This window comes from Dreissena polymorpha, chromosome 5 (assembly GCF_020536995.1).
Source record: "Dreissena polymorpha isolate Duluth1 chromosome 5, UMN_Dpol_1.0, whole genome shotgun sequence".
Classification (NCBI taxonomy): Eukaryota; Metazoa; Mollusca; class Bivalvia; order Myida; family Dreissenidae; genus Dreissena; species Dreissena polymorpha.
In genome coordinates this window covers 42,464,293-42,486,382 of record NC_068359.1, presented here as the reverse complement: position 1 = coordinate 42,486,382, position 22,090 = coordinate 42,464,293, and the positions used below count along the sequence as shown (strand labels likewise).

The 22,090-nt window shown below is 36.2% G+C and overlaps 1 protein-coding gene across 44 annotated transcripts in view; it reads right to left on the bottom strand.

Moving 5' to 3' along the window:
• Positions 1-22,090, bottom strand: part of LOC127832629 (uncharacterized) — a 62,878-nt gene that overhangs the window by 14,721 nt on the left and 26,067 nt on the right. For 17 of the 44 annotated variants that reach the window (XR_008027001.1, XR_008027002.1, XR_008026999.1 and 14 more), the window contains 12 exons: positions 19,268-19,344; positions 18,374-18,568; positions 16,776-17,747; positions 16,331-16,434; positions 16,013-16,116; positions 13,176-13,286; positions 10,655-10,740; positions 8,733-8,990; positions 6,496-6,548; positions 5,128-5,170; positions 2,875-2,957; positions 1,318-1,406 (listed from right to left, as the gene is read on the bottom strand). Coding sequence is in view for 7 of the 44 variants with exons in the window: in XM_052358187.1 (XP_052214147.1) it covers positions 10,655-10,743; positions 12,899-13,173 (364 nt within the window). In the remaining 37 variants the exon portion in view is untranslated. Of the gene's footprint in view, positions 1-1,317; positions 1,410-2,874; positions 2,958-5,127; positions 5,171-6,495; positions 6,549-8,732; positions 8,991-10,654; positions 10,744-12,898; positions 13,287-16,012; positions 16,117-16,330; positions 16,435-16,775; positions 17,748-18,373; positions 18,572-19,267; positions 19,345-22,090 lie in introns of all 44 variants that reach the window. The other 27 variants (XR_008027022.1, XR_008027023.1, XR_008027025.1 and 24 more) reach the window with 21 other exon arrangements.

Below are 22,090 nucleotides of genomic sequence, written 5' to 3'. Positions count from 1 at the left end.
ACATGCGTGCCAAATATCAAGTTGCTATGTTCAATATTGAATAATTATATCCCTTTAAAGCTCATTGCCTTCCTTTGATTTGTATTTTTGACCTTAGAACTTGAAGGATGACCTTGACATTGACCTTTCACCACGATTTGTTTGTCAGAAACACGATGCACCCTACTGCGCCAATTTGATTAAACAAAAATATATACGTTGGCAGGGCAGATAATTATGTCCATTGAAAGCTTATTACCTTCCTTGGATTTTTTTTTCGACCCTATACCTTAAAGGATGATGTCCGCCTTGAAATTTTAGCAAAATGCGCAGCTCCATGAGATACACATGCATGCCATATATCAAGTTGGTATGTTCAATATTTAACAAGATGTGTTTGTGAAACACTATGTCCCCGTATATGACGTTTGACCTTGAAGGATGACCTTGACCTTGACCCTTCACCACTCAAAATGTGCAGCTACATGCGATACACATGCATGTCAAATATAAAATTGCTAGCTTCAATATTGCAGAAGTGACATAACATGAGCAATTTTGACCCATATATTTGACCTTGAAGGATGACCTTGACCTTTCACCACTCAAAATGTGCAGCTACATGAGATACACATGCATGCCAAATATCAAGTTGCTATCTTCAATATTGCAAAAGTACTCATAAAATGAGCTATTTTGGCAACATATATTTGACCTCTGACCTTGAAGGATGACCTTGAACTTGACCTTTCACCGCTCAAAATGTGCAGCTCCATGAGATACATATGCATGCCAAATATCAAGTTGCTATCTTCAATATTGCAAAAGTTATCGCAAATGTTAAAGTTGGCGCAAACCAACCAACAGACCAACCAACCAACAGACAGGGCAAAAACAATTAGTTCCCCTACTACTATAGTGGGGGAAAAAAAAGTTATGGCCAACGTTATTTTTTTTTCGGACGGACGGACAGACTGACAAACTGACATACTAATTGACGAACAGTTCAACTGCTATATGCCACCCTACCGGGGGGCATAATAAGGCGTCTAGATAGGCAACAAGACATCATTTGATAGGGCAGGATGTAGGAAGATGCCCTTAACAGGCGGCCGACAGAATTAGATTTATCTGTAAACCTTGTTATTGGACGCAAGTGAATCCTAGTTATCCCTAGATTGGTAATAAGCTTATATGCGACAAACCACAACAACCAATACTTGACAAACGACGCAAGACGCACACAAGCTCATAATGAGCATTTGTTAGTTGTTAGAATAGGCTTCGGATACTAAGTTGTACTGAATTTATGATTTGATCTCCTAGGTGTATTCTTACATTTCTTATCAGGTAAGGCTTTTCTTGTTGCGTTCTCCAGCTCCGGTTGTCGAAATTTGGAAGGCTGATTTTCTGTACCTTTGTATATGCTGCTTGAAATAAAAAATTCAACCAATTATAACCACAAAATGCTTATTATATATGTACATTACTGACGTGTTTACCCAAGCAGCTATACAGAATTTTATAATAGCATGTACGTGACATGGAACATATTGCAAATATGAAATTTCCAACTAGGTTTTCTCAACATTTAACCATTGATATTGCCTCTATAAGGATAAACAAGTGTTTTCTTAGATATGGTTTGGTAACCTAATTTTTGGACACAAGATTTAGATTTAAACGTGTCTTTAATACATAACATTCTGACAAAGTTTCAAACATTGGATGCAAAATGTGACCGCTAGTGTTTACAAAATTTGTGAGATTTGTCTTGGTACTCAGGTGAGCTTAAATTTGAAAAAAAATATGTTACATGCTTTAAGCTTTACCATAATACACATATACAAAAATGTCAGAGCAAGGAAGAACATAAACTAGCAAAATAACAAGTTTGCAGTTCATTTATATCATTCGGTCGTGTGCAGAGTGGCATGAATGAAACACGTCATGCTTTGCTATTGTGTGTTCATACTATGATTTATTTAGTTTTGGGCTTTCACGCTTGGCAAAAGCACTGATTACAAGAACATAAAACAAGAGCATCGCATAACGGGTGCTACGTCGGCTGCGAAAGCTTGTCAGATTTTTTTTAGATGTCACAGTGACCTTGACCTTTGACCTAATGACCCAACAATGGGTGTGGCTTGTGTAACTCATCAAGGTGCATCTTCATATGAAGCTTCAAAGTTGTAGGTGGAAACACTTTGATTTTAGAGCCAATGTTAAGGTTTAAGCACGACGCCTACGGCGGACGACGAGCTGACTATGACAATACCTTGGGTTTTCTCCGAAAACAGCCGAGCTAATAAATGCATACATTTAGTCAATAAATATATTCCAAATGGACAAATAAACATTTAAACAAATATATGATTATTTTAAGATAAAATACTTAGTTGCAATATTGTTAAAATTCATTAATGCATATTTATGTTGTTGTTTTTTAAATGCGAGCAATAATTAGAATGATAACAAAGATGGTCTAAAAAATCAACACTGGCATATAATTTCCTCACACAGTTCCAAAATTACAAAAAAGTGCAATGATTGCCCTTAAGAGATTACCTGAATGTGCATACACCTTGTTTTGAAGTATTGACACGGTGATCTTGATTTTTGCTGCATCTGAGCCAGATTACAACCAAATTTTGTTAGGCTGGTTCTGACTGAGTTTCAAATTAAGACATTAATGTGGCTTCTATAGTGGCATCAAATATTTGACCTGGTAAACTATTGAATGAACAATAAGGTGTATAGATAGGCACCAGCCATCATTTGATAGGGCAGATGTATGAAGACGCCCTTAACAAAAGCTTTTAATAGTTGTTAGAATAGGCTTCGGATACTTAGTTGTACCGAATTTAATCTTTGATCTCCTATGTGTCTTCTTACATTGTTTTTGTGGAAAGGCTTTTTTCGGGGCGTTTACTCCACTTTAGGTAGCCGAGATTTGGAAACCGCTTTGGTAGATGTTGCTTGAAATAGAAAATTCAAACAATTATAATCACAAAATGCTTTTATATTTTACATTACTGGCGCGTTTACTCAAGTAGCTTTACAGAATTTTATAAAAGCATGGAAGTGACATGAAACATATTGCATAAATTGAATATTCCAACTATGTTTACTCAACATTTATCCATTAATGTTGCCCTGATAAGGGTAAAATGTGTTTTCTTAGATTTGGTCTGGTAACCTAGTATTTTGACTCAAGTGATTTAGATTTAAACCTGTCTTTAATAGTGTCTAACTTAACATATATGAGTGCCATTATTACAAAGATGCACCAGTCAAATATAACTTATTAAATAGGTAAAAGCCCCTTTCTTTACATTAAAGTCTTGGCAAATTGCAACCAGATTTTGATCATTAGAATTTAGTTGCACAAAAGTTATATTTATATATTTTATGCACATGAACAAAAACAAATTGGTTCTAGATTTTTCTGATTATTTAGGCCAAAAACAATATGGGCAGAAAAACATCTTGGTACAACCTAATCAGGGTAGAACTAATAAATGATCATAGGTTCATGTACAGAATAAAATCTGCATAATGACACACATAATTTTTTATGTTAGTTTTTATAAACATTTTTTGTTTCTGTGCAAGAAAATGCATAAAAAACTAACAGTAAAATATAGAGACAATAAACCAATGTTTAAAAAAGGTAAATGACATAATCAGAATATTATATGCAAAGTAAATTCTACTGACAGTCAATAAAACATTTCGATTTAATGACATTATGACAGGGTCACATTCACAACATCTCATTTGAAGTCTCAATTTTAACATGGGATGTATGATAAGCATGTAGGGTAGCTAGCCCTTGCGTTGATTTGCCATTTAGTCAGACATCTGCATGTTTGTAGACAGTTGTAGTATTATATGATCTAAAACTTTATGAATATTTTATCATTGATAAAACGTCATCAATATTTTTCTCGCTATAAAATTGTATATGAAGCCGTGTAAATAAAAGCTGTTCTAATATATTTGGAATGTTCAATCTCCAACAAACAATTTTGCAATGAGCAAATAAAATTATTCCATAATGATTTTATATTGAAAACATAACCCTTACTATAATTACACACTGCAATTTTTAGTGATTTGTTCTATTTAATAGATTTCACAGAAAACATGCGTAACAATTCAATAAGCCATTTAGCACAACGTATTTCTCGTCACGTGACGACAGAGTGTGCCGTCGAAGACAGACAGTTGGACTCGACCTCGAACAACAGGTAGGTTATAAATTATGTCGGTATAATTTTATTACCCAAGTAAAGCCAAAATCTTTGCTACGAACATATTGTCTATTGACTGAGGACGCCACCATGTAATTTTCGACTCGTTCAAGTTTTCAAAGAAATGTGAACCAGTTGGTGTGACAGTTTCCGAAACATCATAAGAATTTTTAAATGACATCATTAGTATTTTACATAATTTGAAATACAAATCTGCCTACTACGGCATCAATTTTTATTCGACGAGGTCAGTTTGGACGCCTGTGACATGTTCATGAACAACTCAAGGGGCGGATATTTGGCTTACGTATCCCAAAGGGGTAAATGCTTAAGTATATAACACGAAATCCAGTCATTTATTTCAAACTTGAGATATATTTAAACAAAAATCAATTATTTTAAATGATTTTTCGGAAACTGTCACTTTTAACTCGTTCACATTTCTTTAAAAACTTGTGATTGAAAAGTCACTTTAAGTGACCATGCCATTTGTGGTCATTATTGTTTATAAATATTTCAGTCAATGTCTTGACAAAATAATTAAATTTAATACAGGTTTGTTTCTGTGATTTAGTGATTTTTTTTTGTAAATGGAATGAATGAATGCCAATAAGTGGAAATAGTCATTATATATGACACTTACAGCCTGCAACAGCTTAGTATCTGCTATCAACCATCAGTTTGTTAATAATAAACTGTATCCTTTACCAGTTTGAATCAAGTGAGAATTACCCTGAACCACTTTGATTCAAGAGAGAGTTACCCTATGTCAGTAAAATGCTGCAGTCAAGCAAATTTGGGACTTTCGGAAGTAGTTGTATTATGGACTCACATGAATTATAACCGTGCATAATATGGCTACATTTGTGTTAAAACAAAGATTAGTGAGTACCTTTATAGCCGCTTATTTGCAGACTTCTTTCTTCTTTGCAATTCTGAAGAAGGCAAATTATGTTATGGTCACAATCGTGCAAACACACTGTTTCTTTTCATTATGCATGTTGTGGCATTACATTACTCATGGTATTACACCTTAATTTTGTAATTTATTTCAATTTCATTTGCAAATGAACAACACTCGACAGTACTTGCATGATGATTTAATACTCATTTGCATATTCATTTCAAAGTATTTATTACTTAACTAGAATATTAATCAAAATAGATACAAGGAAAGTGAATACAGTATTTAAGACTATGATTTATATTGAACAATTATGTAGTCACTCTTAAAACCACCACTCAGTCATATGCTCAATGACATAAGAAAAAGGTAATGTCATGTTATTCTTAGTTTATAAGTATGAACTCAATATACACAATATATCCACTATCTGCAAGTCACGATAAATGTACCTATGAAGTGTTATGATCCTAGGCAAAAGCGTTCTTGAGTTATCATCCGAAAATCATTTAACTATTTCGGGTCACCGTAACCTTGACCTTGTGACCTCAAAATCAATAGGGGTCATCTGCGAGTCATGATCAATCTACCTGTGAAGTTTTATGATCCTAGGCATATGCGTTCTTGAGTTATCATCCGAAAATCATTTTACTATTTCGGGTCACCGTGACCTTAACCTTTGACCTAGTGACCTCAAAATCAATAGGGATCATCTGCGAGTCATGATCAATCTACCCATGAAGTTTCATGATCCTAGGCATATGCGTTCTTGAATTATCATCAGAAAATCATTTTACTATTTCGGGTCACCGTGACCTTGACTTTTGACCTAGTGACCTCAAAATCAATAGGGGTCATCTGGGAGTCATGAGCAATCTACCCATGAAGTTTCATGATCCTAGGCGTATGCGTTCTTGAGTTATCATCCGGAAACCATTTTACTATTTCGGGTCACCGTGACCTTGACCTTTGACCTAGTGACCTCAAAATCAATAGGGTTCATCTACGAGTCATGATCAATCTACCCATGAAGTTTCATGATCCTAGCCCCAAGCGTTCTTGAGTTATCATCCGAAAACCACCTGGTGGACGGAAAGCAATATACCCCCTCTTCTTCGAAGGGGGGCATAAAAAAAAGATAAAACAATCCTTATCTGTTGCCCTTCAGATGGTGTTAAATCATAATTCAAACTCTACTTAAGGTAAGATTATTATCATTTGGGGTATTTACCATACTCTAGCTGTCTATTATGTGACTTTCAAAATAGCCTCACAAAAGTGGATAATGTGACCTTGACCTTTGAATTCAGAGATAATAATATACAAAAAGTTTCAATAAAAGAACAAAGATCTTACAGGCAACAGTTGGTGTACTTCTCGAATGGTCTTCTTAAAACCCCAAACTGCTCCTGGAGATATATTTTTAAGAATGTGTGCCTTATAACATGATAACAAAGGAATTAAAATGCTGAACATTTTATTGATTTAACACTTAATATAAGGCATAATATATTTAATACATTTGTAAGTTTAATATACATGCAAACTTTACTTCTGCTTTTTAAAGCACTCAGAAAGGCCTGAAATATTCTTATCAAATCATATTTTTACACAAGAGCCAACACTATCTTCTTTTTATTTTCTTAAGTTCTTTAAATGCCCAAATTAACTTGAATTAAAAAAAAAATTAATTCATTATTGTAGTCAAGTGTATTTAAGAGGCTTTTTATCCATTAATAATCTCTTTGGTTGTTGTGCAAAACTAAACAAACGATGCGTTTGTGAAACAGTATGTCCCCATATATGACGTTTAACCTTGAAGGATGACCTTGACCCTTCACCACTCAAAATGTGCAGCTCCATGAGATACACAAGCATGTCAAATATCAAATTGCTAGCTTCAATATTGCAGAAGTGACATAACATGAGCAATTTTGACCCATATATTTGACCTTGAAGGATGACCTTGACTTTTCACCACTCAAAATGTGCAGCTCCATGAGATACACATGCATGCCAAATACCAAGTTGCTATCTTCAATATTGCCAAATTTTACCTTGCACAAGTCAAATTGTGCAGCTCCATGAAATACACATGTATGCCAAATATCAAGTTGCTATCTTCAATATTGCAAAAGTAATGACCAATGTTAAAAGGTTTCGGACAGACGGTAAGATGCCATATTTTTTACCTTTGACTTTGAAGGACAACCTTGACCTTTCACCACTCAACATGTTCAGCTCCACGAGATACACATGCATGCCAAATATCAAGTTGCTATCTTCAATATTGCAAAAAATATGATGTTAAAGTTTTCGGACGGACAGACTGACGAACACTTCAACTGCTATTTGCCACCCTACCGGGGACATAAAAAGGAAAAAGAGATGTGTTTGTCAGAAACACAATGCTCCCTATTGTGCCACTTTGAAATAAAATTTTGAAATATCATTTGGCAGGTTTAGAAATTATCTCCCTTTTAAAGCTTATTACTACCCTTAGATTGTATTTTTGACTTTTGACCTTGAAGGATGACTGTGACCTTTCACCAATCAAAATGTTCAGCTTGATGAGATACACATATGAAGTGACCCCGTGATCTAGTTTATGAACCGGCATGACCCATATTAAAACTTGACCTAGACATCATTTAGATACAACCTCTGACCAAGTTTGTTGAAGATGGGATGAAAACAATGTGAATTAGAGAGCGGACACTTAATACGGACAGACCGACCGACAGACAAGTTCACTCCTATATACCCCCCTAAACTTGTTTGTGGGGGTATAATTATATAAAACTTACTTGTAAGAAGAAAATCAGACAACATTATAACATGTCTGACATGACTTCTTGTATAATGAGTTATTATGACGTTTAATGAGTCTGAATCTTCATTCTTCATACAAAAATAATGTTTGATAAACTGTGGGGAAAATGGCTCAAGCTTCTCTGAAAAGCAAGTTGCCCATTCAGACAACCAACTATTGAAAATGACCAGCCTGGGCCTAAATCATAACTTATTTAATTTGTACATGTGCATAGTACCAGCAACATTATAGAACAGATGGAAAATTATTCAATAGCAACCGATATATTAGACATATTGTACTGCATGAAACAGACAATGGATATATTATGATTTTATTTAAAATGCCTCTTTAAATGGAAAATACACCCTTCATCCAGGGCTGTGAAAGGCATTCCCAAAACACAGTGAGGATCATGTTATCAATGAACATGGATGAAGGGATTGAATACAATATTAAATATAAGGGGAAACTCAAACTGACACATTGCATATTGAAATATTAAGTTTTGATTTCATGGCAAAAGATCACAGTCAAAGCCCTGTTTTCATAAATCCATTATATTATTTCATGACATAAATGACAAACCACTTTATTCCTTAAACATGTACATAAAAGAAGAAAGACATTACTGAAGTTATTTGCTTATGAACAATCAGTTCTTTGTGCCTTAAGAAAAATCTAAAGAATGCTCTCCAAGTAGGGATTAAAACTGAGATAAAAAAATCTACATATTTTTTAATTCAGACTCAGTCAAATCAAAGATGACAACTACAGTTACCACGAGTCCCTGATTAAGTTTTTCGATGAGTATCTCTATAGTTCACTGGAGGTAGTCTCCATATCGCTGTTCTGGGTCGTGTTGCTGTCCGCCTGGGGGCGCAGTGTGCGACCAGAGTGAGGGCCGGGAAAGGGGTCGTGGTTTACCTTGTCATCAAGGGCGTGTCGTCTGTTGGGGTGGAATGCCGGATGATGCATGGTACCCGATATTAGTTGCAGTTGTGTGTCGTCTCTGTGGTTTGATATGGCATCCGATATACTGAAATCAGAAGCTTGTAATGTAACAAGAGCTGTCAGAAGACAGCGCGCTCGACTTTTTGAGTGCTTGACAGTATAACTAAGCTATCATGGGGAAATTGTTCATATTCAATAATATTTTCCACAATCTAATGAACATTTGTAAAGACAAAAAACAAACTAATACGATTATATCTCAAGTTTGATAGCAATAGCTCGGGTGGGATGGTTGGACGGTCTTTCAAAAATAAAATAATAAAAATGTGTTTTTTTACCGTGTTTAAAAAATATATAATAATTTCTGTTTGTGTGTGAGGGGAGGGGGGGGGGGAGTGTGGAGGGGGGGGAGTGTGGAGGGGGGAGAGAGGAAATAATGTGGGTGTGTGGTTATTTATAAGATGATATTTCAAAAATAAGAACAAGAGGGCCTGCAAGGCCCAATGTCCCTCACCTTAGATAAAAAGAAATGACCTGTTCTTTGCAGCCCAAGATATCAATAGAAAAAAATGTTCTAAGTTTCGTGAAGAATGAACAACAAATGGCCCCATGGCGGAAATGTTTTTCAACAGACTGGAACCATTTTTGAACTCGTCCAAGATATTATTGGGACAAATCTTCAGACAAAGTTTCATGAAGATCCAACAATAAATTTTTGACTTTTGACCTTGAAGGAATTATAAATTTTACACTATAAAACAGTGATTTGCAGTGGCAATTTTTGTTACTGAGTTGGAGATCTAGCTGACTTGTTGTTTTGTCTTTAAATGGCTAGTACAATAGTTGGTACATCTCGCAAGTGACTTTTTAACTGTTTTTAATGATGTGTTGAATTGGTTTCAACAAACTTGACTCATGAATGTTGCTTACAGTGTTTTTTTAAGATTTGACCCGTTGACCACACTTTTAGACAAGTCTGGCCCAGATTATTAATTGGCCTATATTTGTCAACATTAACAATCAGACACATATGCTGCTGAAATAGATAATACAAACAATTATTATGAAGGAATGTCTATAAAATTGTTGTAGCAGTATCAAATCTACCTAAGTGCACAAGTCAACTTCCTTCACCTTAACAGGCACATGCCCTTAAATTAATCTTAGACTTAGAAAGGCCAAAAATAGACCCAGTTTAGGTAACTACAGGCAACACATGCGAATGATATCAGACAGCAGACTTTTCCCACACAATTACAATGAAGATACACCATCTATTGGAGTATTGACATGATGATCTTGAGTTTTGCTGCATCTGAGCCAGATTAAAACCAAATTATGTTAAGCTGGTTCTGACTGAGTTTCAAAATTAAGACATTAATGTGGCTTCTATAGTGGCAACACATATTTGACCTGGTGAACTACTGAATGAAAAATAAGGCGTTAAGATAGGCAACAAGACATCATTTGATAGGGCACAATGTATGAAGACGCCCTTTACAGGCAGACCACAGTAGCTCACCCTGAGCACTTAGATTTTACCTATAAACCTTGTTATTGGACGCAAGTGAATCCTAGTTACCTCTTGATTGGTAAGAAGCTAATATGCGACAAACCACAACAACCAGTACTCGACAAACGACGCAAGACGCACAATATCTCATAATGAGCATTTGTTAGTTGTTAGAATAGGCTTAAGATACTTAGTTTTACTGAATTTATTCTTTGATCTCCTTGGTGTCTTCTTACATTGCTTCTCGGGACAGGCCTTTCTTGAGGCCTTCTCCAGCTCCGGTAGTCTCAATGCGGAATGCTGATTCACCACTTGGAAGATGCTGCTTGAAATAGAAAATCCAAACAATTATAACCACAAAATGTCCTTGTTTAATAAGCCTTCATACAAGCAAACAAATAGACCCAGTTTCGGTAATCAGGGGTGGCGAAATCTCAAAAAACTATACTTGTCCATGGACAACCATTTAGGAAATTTAACTTGTCCGTTGCTGAACTACACTTGTCCGTCGGTTAATGTTTATATAAATTATTAACGCATTTATTGATTAATGTAAAACAATGTGGAATATACCAAAATAACTAGTTATTAGGATAAAAGATTAAAAAAAGTTATTTTCGATAAAGCTGCTTTGGTTTTCACTTATAGATTAATTCTGTGAGTGTATTCAGGCGTATCTGAGTGGACGCCTTTAATTAATTGAATAACAACCAGTCTGTGGTGTCATCTGAACAGGAAATAAGCGTTCTTTAATAAGACTTGATATATTTCTGTATCACAATTATATAATTCAATGCGAGTCATGATCAATCTACCTGTGAAGTTTTATGATCCTAGGCATATGCGTTCTTGAGTCATCATCCGAAAATCATTTTACTATTTCGGGTCACCGTGACCTTGACCTTTGACCTAGTGACCTCAAAATCAATAGGGGTCATCGGCAAGTCATGATCAATCTACCTGTCAAGTTTCATGATCCTAGGCATATGCGTTCTTGAGTTATCATCCGAAAACCATTTTACTATTTCGGGTCACCGTGACCTTAACCTTTGACCTAGTGACCTCAAAATCAATAGGGATCATCTGCGAGTCATGATCAATCTACCCATGAAGTTTCATGATCCTAGGCGTATGCATTCTTGAGTTATCATCCGGAAACCATTTTACTATTTCAGGTCACCATGACCTTGACCTTTAACCTAGTGACCTCAAAATCAATAGGAATCATCTGTGAGTCATGATCAATCTACCCATGAAGTTTCATGATCCTAGGCGTATGTGTTCTTGAGTTATCATTCAAAAACCATTTTACTATTTTGGGTCACCGTGACCTTGACCTTTGACCTAGTGACCTCAAAATCAATAGGGGTCATCTGCGAATCATGATCAATGTACCTATGATGTTTCATGATCCTAGGCCCAAGCGTTCTTTAGTTATCGTCTGACAACCACCTGGTGGACGGACGGACCGACCTACCGACCAACCGACATGAGCAAAGCAATATACCCCCTCTTCTTCGAAGGGGGGCATATAAATGTGACTTCTAGAGTGTTAACAAGGTTTTACTATAGCCATAGAAGGAAAACTGCCACGCACCCTGGCGGCCATGTTTTTCAACCTACCGGAACCATTTCGAACTCGTCCAAGATATTATTTGGACACATGTTCTGACAAAGTTTCATGAAGATCGGACAATAAATGTGACTTCTAGAGTATTAACAAGGTTTTACTATAGCAAACTGCCACGCCCCCTGGCGACCATGTTTTTCAATAACCTGAACCATTTTCGAACTCGTCCAAGATATTATTGGGACACATGTTCTGAGTAAGTTTCATGAAGATTGGACAATAAATGTGGCCTCTAGAGTGTTAACAAGGTAAATGTTGACGACGCACGACGGACAAAAGGCAATCACAATAGCTCACCAGGTGAGCTAAAAAATGATGGAAACAAGAGCTGTCACCATAGGATGACTTATGCCCCCTATAAACGCTTGATAGAAGTTATGAGCTTTTTTCAAAACCTAAACGCAGATTTCGAAACCTAAACGCGGACCCGAAGTTCAAGGTCACAGGGATGAAAATTTGTAAGCATATGGAAGGGCCTCATCCATATACACATGCATACCAAATATGAAGGTTATATCTCAAGGGACATAAAAGTTATGAGCATTTTTCGAAACAATAAATGCAAAGTGTGACGGAAAGACAGACGGACGGACAGTCCGATCACTAATATGCCCCCGTTTTTTCGAAAGGGGGCTTAAAAAAACAAACTTTTTGAACAACAGTAACAATATAAACTCTTAATGACATCCAGACAAATACTGATATGTTGTTAACTAATCAATGATTTTAGACATTGACATCAAAACCTAGACAAACATTCTTTTCCTAATTCTGCAACGTCTACATCAAGTAATTCCCAATTCTAAACATAACATTTTTTCTAAACGTTCAAAAGTGCCGCCCTGCTTACTTCCAGTCGTCAGTGGGTGGAGTGGTGCTGGTCTTCAGTGCAACCGTGTTATGATCTAACTGGAACTGAAGCAGCTTACAGAGCACACCAACCTCCATGTTGGACAGGAGGTTCCGAAATTTGTAGTTATGACACAGAGCTGGGAGTTTTTCATTATGGTAACAAGCTGACTTTGATGCAAATATATGCATCTGTTTATTGGTAAAATCAAGCTTGTCATTGTTAGTCATTACGGACACATTTTCCCCAGAACCACTAGTATTTAAGGCTATCATACCCCCAATCTTAGCCAGCAGGGGTCATTTTTGTCCTGGCACAAGCCGAACATCTTGCACACTGTTTTACCGATGCCTTCCACCTGGGACAGGGAGGTCAGCAACTCGAATATCTGCAATGGGATCAAAAGGTGCTTTGATTGTTGTTAATTGCTCAGGATTAGATTGAGCAGCTGTGAATTATTACTTTTCATTTTGGCAACACCTGTAAGAGTTGAACAAAAGAATGCAATATTATTTCTTAATGAATGTTGTTAAACTTCATAAACAGACACAAGCAACAACAACATCCAGATTTGTAATGTAGCATTGTAAGGTATACTTCTCATTTCAATCGCAAACAAGGGCTGTTTGTAAAACATGCATGCCCCCTATATGGGCTATAAGTTGTAGTAGCAGCCATTGTGTAAATACGTTTTTTGTCACTGTGGGTGGTGGTGGTGGTGGCGGTGGCAGAATAAATAGTAGTAGTAGTAGTAGTAGTAGTAGAGCAGTAGTAGAAGTAGTAGTATTAGGCGGTTGTGGCGGTGGCGGTGGCAGAAGAAATAGTAGTAGTAGTAGTAGTAGTAGTAGTGGTAGTAGTAGAAGTAGTAGTAGAAGTAGTAGTAGTAGTAGTAGTAGTAGTAGTAGTAGTAGTAGTAGTAGTAGTAGTAATAGAGTAGTTGTAGTAGTAGGTGGTGGTGGTGGTAGCAAAAGTAATAGTAGTAGTAGTAGAAGTAGTAGTAGTAGTAGTAGTAGTCGTAGTAGTAGTAGTAGTAGTAGTAGAAGTAGCTGTAGTAGTAGTAGTAGTAGTAGAGCAGTAGTAGAAGTAGTAGTAGTAGTAGTAGTAGTAGTAGAAGTAGTAGTAGTAGTAGTAGTAGTAGTAGTAGTAGAGTAGTAGTAGTAGTAGTAGTAGTAGTAGTAGTAGTAGTAGTAGTAGTAGTAGTAGTAGTAGTAGTAGTAGCAGTAGAAGTAGTAGTAGTAGTAGTAGTAGTAGTAGTAGTAGTAGTAGTAGTAGTAGTAGTAGTAGTAGTAGAAGTAGTAGTAGTAGTAGCAGCAGCAGCAGCAGTAGTAGCAGTAGTAGTAGTAGTAGTAGTAGTAGTAGTAGTAGTAGTAGTATGCATTACAAAAATGCAGTTAGCCTTACATTTGGTAAAATTTATATATATATTACAAGGGAGGCAAATCTGTAACAATAAATTTAAACTTATTGCATTTGTTTCCCCTGTAGTGTATTACCTCCCCTGTCCTGCTTATATTTGTGTTAATTAACAAAATTAAACATTAACACAATATTTAATATACAAAATATACAAAAAATCTCATATTCTGATAATATTTTTACTGATCCACTGTATCTTACTTAAAGGATGATGTTTCATTGGACTGATAATTATAGATTAAGGATTACAGACCAGTTGCTTCAGTAATATTGTTCAGAGTGTGCCCTGTTGGTCGCGTATGCATTTTTAAATTATCATTCAAAAAACCATTTTACTATTTCGAGTCACCGTGACCTTGACCTTTGACCTAGTGACCTCAAAATCAATAGGGGTCATCTGCGAGTCATGATCAATGTACCTATGAAGTTTCATGATCCTAGGCCCAAGCGTTCTTGAGTTATCGTATGACAACCACCTGGTGGACGGACAGACCGACCGACAGACCGACATGAGCAAAGCAATATACTCCCTCTTCTTCGAAGGGGGGCATAAAAATATTTGTCACATTCTTTTCTAATACTTTTTTGTATCATGATTGTTCATCTGCCAATAAAGAACAAGCAATTTCATTGAATTAATACCCCCGCCAATATGCTTCTGCACTCATTAGTGTTATATTTGACACTCAAAAAAGCATTTTTTCAAGATAAAAAGGGCCATAACTCCTTTATTAACAGATGGTGTACAATGCCATTAGGCCTGAGTCATCCTCTTATCCATATATATACTCATACCAAGTTTCAATGAAATCCGCCAAAGCACTTCCAAGATATTTCTTTGGACACAAAAAAGCATTTTTCCAAGATACAAAGGGCCATAACTCTGTTATTAACAGATGGTGTGCAATGCCATTAGGGGTGCATCATCCTCTTATCCATATATATACTCATAACAGTGTTTCATTGAAATCCGCCAAAGCACTTTCAAGATATGGCTCCGGACACAAAAGTGCCGGACGGAAAGACAGACTGACAACGCCAAAACAATATCCATCCGCCTATAACGCGGGATAACAAGCAGACATGGATGCATATTTCTGGTGTTCTGGTGCTCAAAAGAGTTTGCATGAACTGTCACATCAGAATTAAGCTGGCTCTGGCCAAGGTCTTAAAATGGACATCCAACTGGTGCATAACCAATAACAAGTGGAAATCCTCAACAACCCTTCTTACACTCTCTACCAAAGTATGGCAAGCTTAGCCCTTTCCCACTCAGCAGCAAAGTGAAAATGGCTATATGCAAACAGCATAAAACCAGAACAGCCTGCAAGTAACTCAGTCTTTTTAGATTTTATGCTGTTTGCTGCTCATCAGTATTCAAGGGTTGGAATTGAAGCCTTTAAAACTTGAATTGAATAAAAAAAGGGCTTTAATTAAATTTAACTTTCTAAGGGACTGCACATTCGTAAAAATATGTATATTACTGGTAAAGGGTTAACTGACCCTGGGAGGTAAGACTAACAGCATTTTCTTGGAGGTCATATTCAACAAGAGATTAATATGGAAACAACAGGTTGAAAGTGCAGAGGAAAATGACAGAGGGCAACTAAATATCATGAGGAAGCTGGCCACAAAACAACACACAAAAAGATCCTCAAGATAGTGTATCAAAGAAACCAAAGAAAAGTAAGATCTCACCTGGAATATGGCTCCAACTCCTGTATGACCGGTGCGTCAATACCAGCTAAAAGCCCTCTGAGGTCCTCTACCGGTGCGTCAATATCAGCTAACAGCCATGAGATCTGGTGATCAAGAGAGTTAGTAATAACTGCCACATAAGAATGTAGGTGGCTCTGGACAAGATCTTAAACTTGACTTCCAACTGGTGCATAACAATTAACAAGGGGAAATCCTCAGCAACCCTTCTTACACTCTCTACCAAAGTACGGCCTGGAAGCACACAAAAAGATCCTCAAGATAGTGTATCAAGGAAACCAAAGAAAAGTAAGATCTCACCTGGAATATGGCTCCAACTCCTGTATGACCGGTGCGTCAATACCAGCTAAAAGCCCTCTGAGGTCCTCTACCGGTGCGTCAATATCAGCTAACAGCCATGAGATCTGGTGATCAAGAGAGTTAGTAATAACTGCCACATAAGAATGTAGGTGGCTCTGGACAAGATCTTAAACTTGACTTGCAACTGGTGCATAACAATTAACAATGGGAAATCCTCAGCAACCCTTCTTACACTCTATACCAAAGTACGGCCTGGGAGGTAAGACTAACAGACTTTCTTGGAGGTCATATTCAACAAGAGATTAATATGGAAACAACAGGTTGAAAGTGCAGAGGAAAATGACAGAGGGCAACTAAATATCATGAGGAAGCTGGCCACAAAACAACACACAAAAAGATCCTCAAGATAGTGTATCAAGGAAACCAAGGAAAAGTAAGATCTCACCTGGAATATGGCTCCAACTCCTGTATGACAGTTGCCTAGTCCCATCAGCAGACTCAGGACAGAGCCAAGAATCAGTCTTTGCACATCACCAAGAGAGCAACAAGATCCATCCACACTATGGTGCATGAAAACCATTACTTCCTTAGTTGCTGATTATTTTTACCATATCTTATATTCAGTAGCAGATGTTTTTGTTTATTAGGGGTTTATACCGTTTTCAACAGAATTCTCAAAGAGGTAAATCACAGATATAAGTTAAACTTGTCACATCTTTCACATGGGAGGAAAATAATACAAAGCTATGACTATGCTACATTTCCTTAGCTGCCAATATTAACAAGAGATGAGTTTGTCAGAAACACAAAGCCCCCTAATGCTCCGCTTTTTTTTGTTGACCTTTGACCTTGAAGGATGACCTTGACCTTTCACCACTCAAAATTATTTTTAAATTTTAATTTGAATTTGAAAAAAAAAAGAGTTATGCTGAACAGGAAAAAGAAATGCAGACAAGCCACTGTATATTTTTCTTCAAAAGAAGACGCCTCAAAAGCATGGAAAAATAACATGAAACTTATGAGTTTTTGTACATAGCTTACATCTACTTTGTTTTATTGGAACTAATACTGAAATGCTGGGCAGATTTTTTTTCTCCTTTCAGCTGATTTCCTTCTGTGGAGTAATAATATTGTTTAAAGAATCATTCTTAATTGTGAGCAATCTTTCTATCTCGTTGTAATGACGATGTTGGTGCACAATGATGATGATGTTGATTTCACTTATGTATTTCTTCAAAACACTGTGGTTGTTGTTTGGTTTTGAAGACTCACGTTTACACCACACACTTGCAAAAAAACTGCAGTGCCTTTAGTGATTTGATTATCACCTCATATCATTCTCATTTCAGTTGCAGTGGAGATGAAGGACTTGCCCAGTAAAGCTTCTCAATTGGATATTGTCAATGTATGTGTGCCCCTGTAAAGTATATATTTCTTTTGCATTAGCACCTTTCAAACATAGACATAAAACAAGATGTGTTTGTGAAACACAATGTCCCCCTAAATGATGTTTGACCTTGTAGGATGACCTTGACCCTTCACTTCTCAAAATGTGCAGCTCCATGAGATACACATGCATTTCAAATATAAAATTGCTAGCTTCAATATTGCAGAAGTGACATTACATGAGCAATTTTGACCCATATATTTGACCTTGAAGGATGACCTTGACCTTTCACCACTAAAAATGTGCAGCTCCATGAGATACACATGCATGCCAAATATCAAGTTGCTATCTTCAATATTGCAAAAGTATTCATAAAATTAGCGATTTGGGCCACATACATTTGACCTCTGACCTTGAAGGATGACCTTTACCTTTCACCACCAAAAATGTGCAGCTCCATGAGATACACATGCATGCCAAATATCAAGTTGCTATCTTCAATATTGCAAAAGTAATAAAAGTTTAACCAAGGTCAAAGTTTTGTGACATACACATACAATGACTGACACAACAATGACAGACAGACAAGCCAAAAACAATATACCCCCGATCTTTTGATCCGGAGCCATAAAAAAACTCCGGAAAAGACTGCTTACCCTGCTGACCTACTGGCTGCAGCTGCTAGGGTGCTTGCCGAATTGTTTTCTTTGCAGATACTTGGTTGTTCTGAATTTATTCTTTGATCTCCTTATGTGTCTTCTTACATTGCTTATCGGGACAGGCTTTTCTTGGGTTGTTCTTTATCTCCGGTAGCCGAGATTTTGAAGGCTAATTCACCCCCTTGGTAGATGCTGCTTGAAATAGAAAATTCAAACAATTATAACCACAAAATGTCTTTGTTTAATAAGCCTTCAAAAAGGCAAATGATCCCAGTTTCCCTTATAACATGTATACATATAATATATATATATATATATATCTACTTGAAATGAAACGTGTTCCTGGTTATTCACAATTATAATTTTTACTCAATAAAAACAGTGATTTTTGCAGTGGCAGTTTTTGTTACTGAGATGATGATCTAGCTGACCTGTTGTTTTTGTCTTTAAATGGCTAGCGCATTGTTGGTACATCATCTCGCAAGTAACTTTTTAACTGGTTTTTCATGGTGTGGTGAATTATTTTCAACATACTTGACTTGTTGCTCCCAGAGTGTTTTTTTTTAGATTTGACCATGGGCTTATATTTGTCAAGATTAATAATTGAGTCATTTATGTGGCATTTATAGTGATAACAAATATATGACCTGATAAAACTATTTTTAGAGGCACAAAAAAAGAGGAATCTAGAGTGGCAACAAAATATGAATAGATGAAGCACAATATGCACAACAATTTGCACAACAACAGTGCCCTAGGCAGGATGACCAAAAAAGCTCAGCATGAGCACTTTGTGCTCAGATGAGTGGTCAATAAAATTGATCATAACTACACATGTACTATGAGACTAATGACTTAAATGAATAGGCCGGCAAAAAAATTTGGTTGAACCTATTTCCCTCTCGTTGGTTTTTTGCCTCTCTACCTCTGCCTTTTTTTCTGCGCTTCAATCACTGGCACAGATGCTGCTGAAATAGACGATACAAACAATTATTATGAAGAAATGTTATAAGGTTTTTGTACCCGTTTCAAGTCTACCTAAGCGCATAAGTCAACTTCCTTTACCTTAACAAGTTAACAGGCACATGCCTTTATATCACTCTTGCAGCCTGAGGAAAGGCAAATAAAAGACACAGTTTAGGTAACTACAGGCAACACATGCGAAAGATATCGGACCGCAGACATGTCCCATACAATTTGAAGGTGTCTGAACTGGAACTGGCGGTCCTCGTTAAAGATAAAAAAAATATTTGTAAAACAGAGTTTATGGTTGAAAATGAAAACAAAACTATGGGTATGTAAAAAAACTACGAATTGGTTCATGTTAACTGTACTTCGATAGACTGTTTAACTCTGAAATAAACCCGATTTTACACCCAATAACACTTGCTATCTTTGCTGGTGGCGTAACAAACCCCAAATGCTATTATTAGAACGAGACAAATATTGCATATTGTTCTGTGAGTTGGGCGACATAACAAGTTTTAATTGGTTAAATTCAATTCTAACACGGCACGCGACTTGTTTTCTATAGACAAAGAAGGAAATCAAGTGTGGGTTATTTTACAATAACTAATGGGCGGAGCTTAATGTTTCGAAAATAGTCCCGAATAAGCAAATAACATATTGCAGTAAAATGCACGTGCTAAAACCCGCACTTAAAGAAATGTAATAAATGTAGCATGTATATAAATGTAATGAAACAACAAATTGTATAAATGGTGATAAGTGGCATAACCACGCCTACAAAGAATGTTGTTTGTTAGGAAATGTACTTAAGAAAACATTTACAGCATGCCAGCTTTTCAGTAGCATCAAAAAACTTGACGTCATTTAGTTCCTATGATTGTTGTTTTCTATGAAAGTGACGTCATTTTCAAAATATTTGTGAATGAAAACGACGTCATATGTTTGTACAATTCAATGACGTCAATAAATAGTGAACTGAGTACTAAGAAGGGCGGAGTATTGAAAATATAGTTCACATCCAAAAGCTTGAACCAAATCAACCAGAATTGTGTTAGAATCGTAATAATATTTTTCTATGATGGTTTGTTGTCCAATAACCCACAGTAAGGAGTATAGATGCGTGTTATCAAATCACTCGTGCTTCGCACTCGTGATTTAATTCATACGCATCTATACTCCTTACTGTGGGTTATTCGACAACAAACCATCATAGAAAAATATTATTTCTTAATTTAACTGTTTTGAATCCAGGTAATGATCGTTAATCCAAAGCAGAGCACTACACTTGTTATGTTTTGTTTTTTTAAATTACCAATTCGTATTTTATCAGGTTTGAACTTAAAGAGCTCTAGTGTTTTATTTTGCTGTTTAGAATTAATTGTAATGTTTAAACAAATCACGAAGCTGTATTGACTTTTTATAATTATTAAAGGGGCCTTTTCACAGATTTTGGCATGTTTTAACTTATTCATTAAATGCTTTATATCGATAAATGTAAACATTGGATCGTAAAAGCGCCAGTAAAAAATCAAGAATAAAATTAAAAAAAGGAAAAGAACATAGCCCGGACCAGGTTTCGAACCAGTGACCCCTGGAGTCCTGCCAGAGTCCTGAAGTAAAAACGCTATAGCCTACTGAGCTATTTCGCCGAGTACACATATTGCACGTATTTTATACCTTATATAAGCAATCTTCGTAGTTTCACAAAATTTAACGACAAAAACAGAACTCTCCAAATTATTCAATCGTTTCGCGTTGCAACGCTTTATAATTTTTAGGTTTTAAAATCGTCAAAAGATGCATATAATAGCTATATTAGACCATGGTAAATGTTCAGTATTACTGTTTCCTCACAAATATCATAACTAAAACGAAAATTTGCGAATCTGAAACAACTTTTTTCAATTTTGTCAATTTACCAAAGCGTGAAAAGATCCCTTTAAATATTGTGAATGTCATAATGATAAAAATAAACTCTATAAAAGGTATTTTCTATTGTATGCTTAATGAAGCACAAGGTCTCATAAAATTTGGCGAAGTACAGTGATTTTTAAAGTTATCAGAACTTATGACCTGTAAGATTTATTTGTCTTGCATATGGGTTACTACATGTTTAACTATACTTAAAGGGGCCTTTTCACATTTTGGTAAATTGACAAAATTTTTAAGTTGTTTAAGAATCGTAAATTTTCGAATTAGTTATGATATTTGTGAGTAAAAAGTAATACTGAACATTAACCATGCTCTAATATAGCCATTATATGCATCTTTTGACGATTTAACAAGGGACAAAATTGTCACAAAACCAGGTTTTCATTGTGAAAAAAAATCTGATAAAGGGAGAAAACTCAAACTGAACTTTTGAAATGAACAAACAAAATTAACCCCCTTTGTAAGTTTGTTTTTAAAGAAAATCTATTTTTAGTCGTGGCGACCTTGACATTGGAGATATTGACGTGATTCTTTCGTGCGACACACCGTCCCATGATGGTAAACAAATGTGCCAAATGATTTTAAAATCTCACAATGAATGACATAGTTATGGCCAGGACAAGCTCATTTATGGCCATTTTTGACTTTTGAACTCAAAGTGTGACCTTGACCTTGGAGATATGGACGTAATTATTTCGCGCGACACACCGTCCAATGATGGTGAACAAATGTGCCAAATGATTTTAAAATCTGACAATGAATGACATAGTTATGGCCCAGACAAGCTTGTTCCGCCCGCCCGCCCGCCAGCCA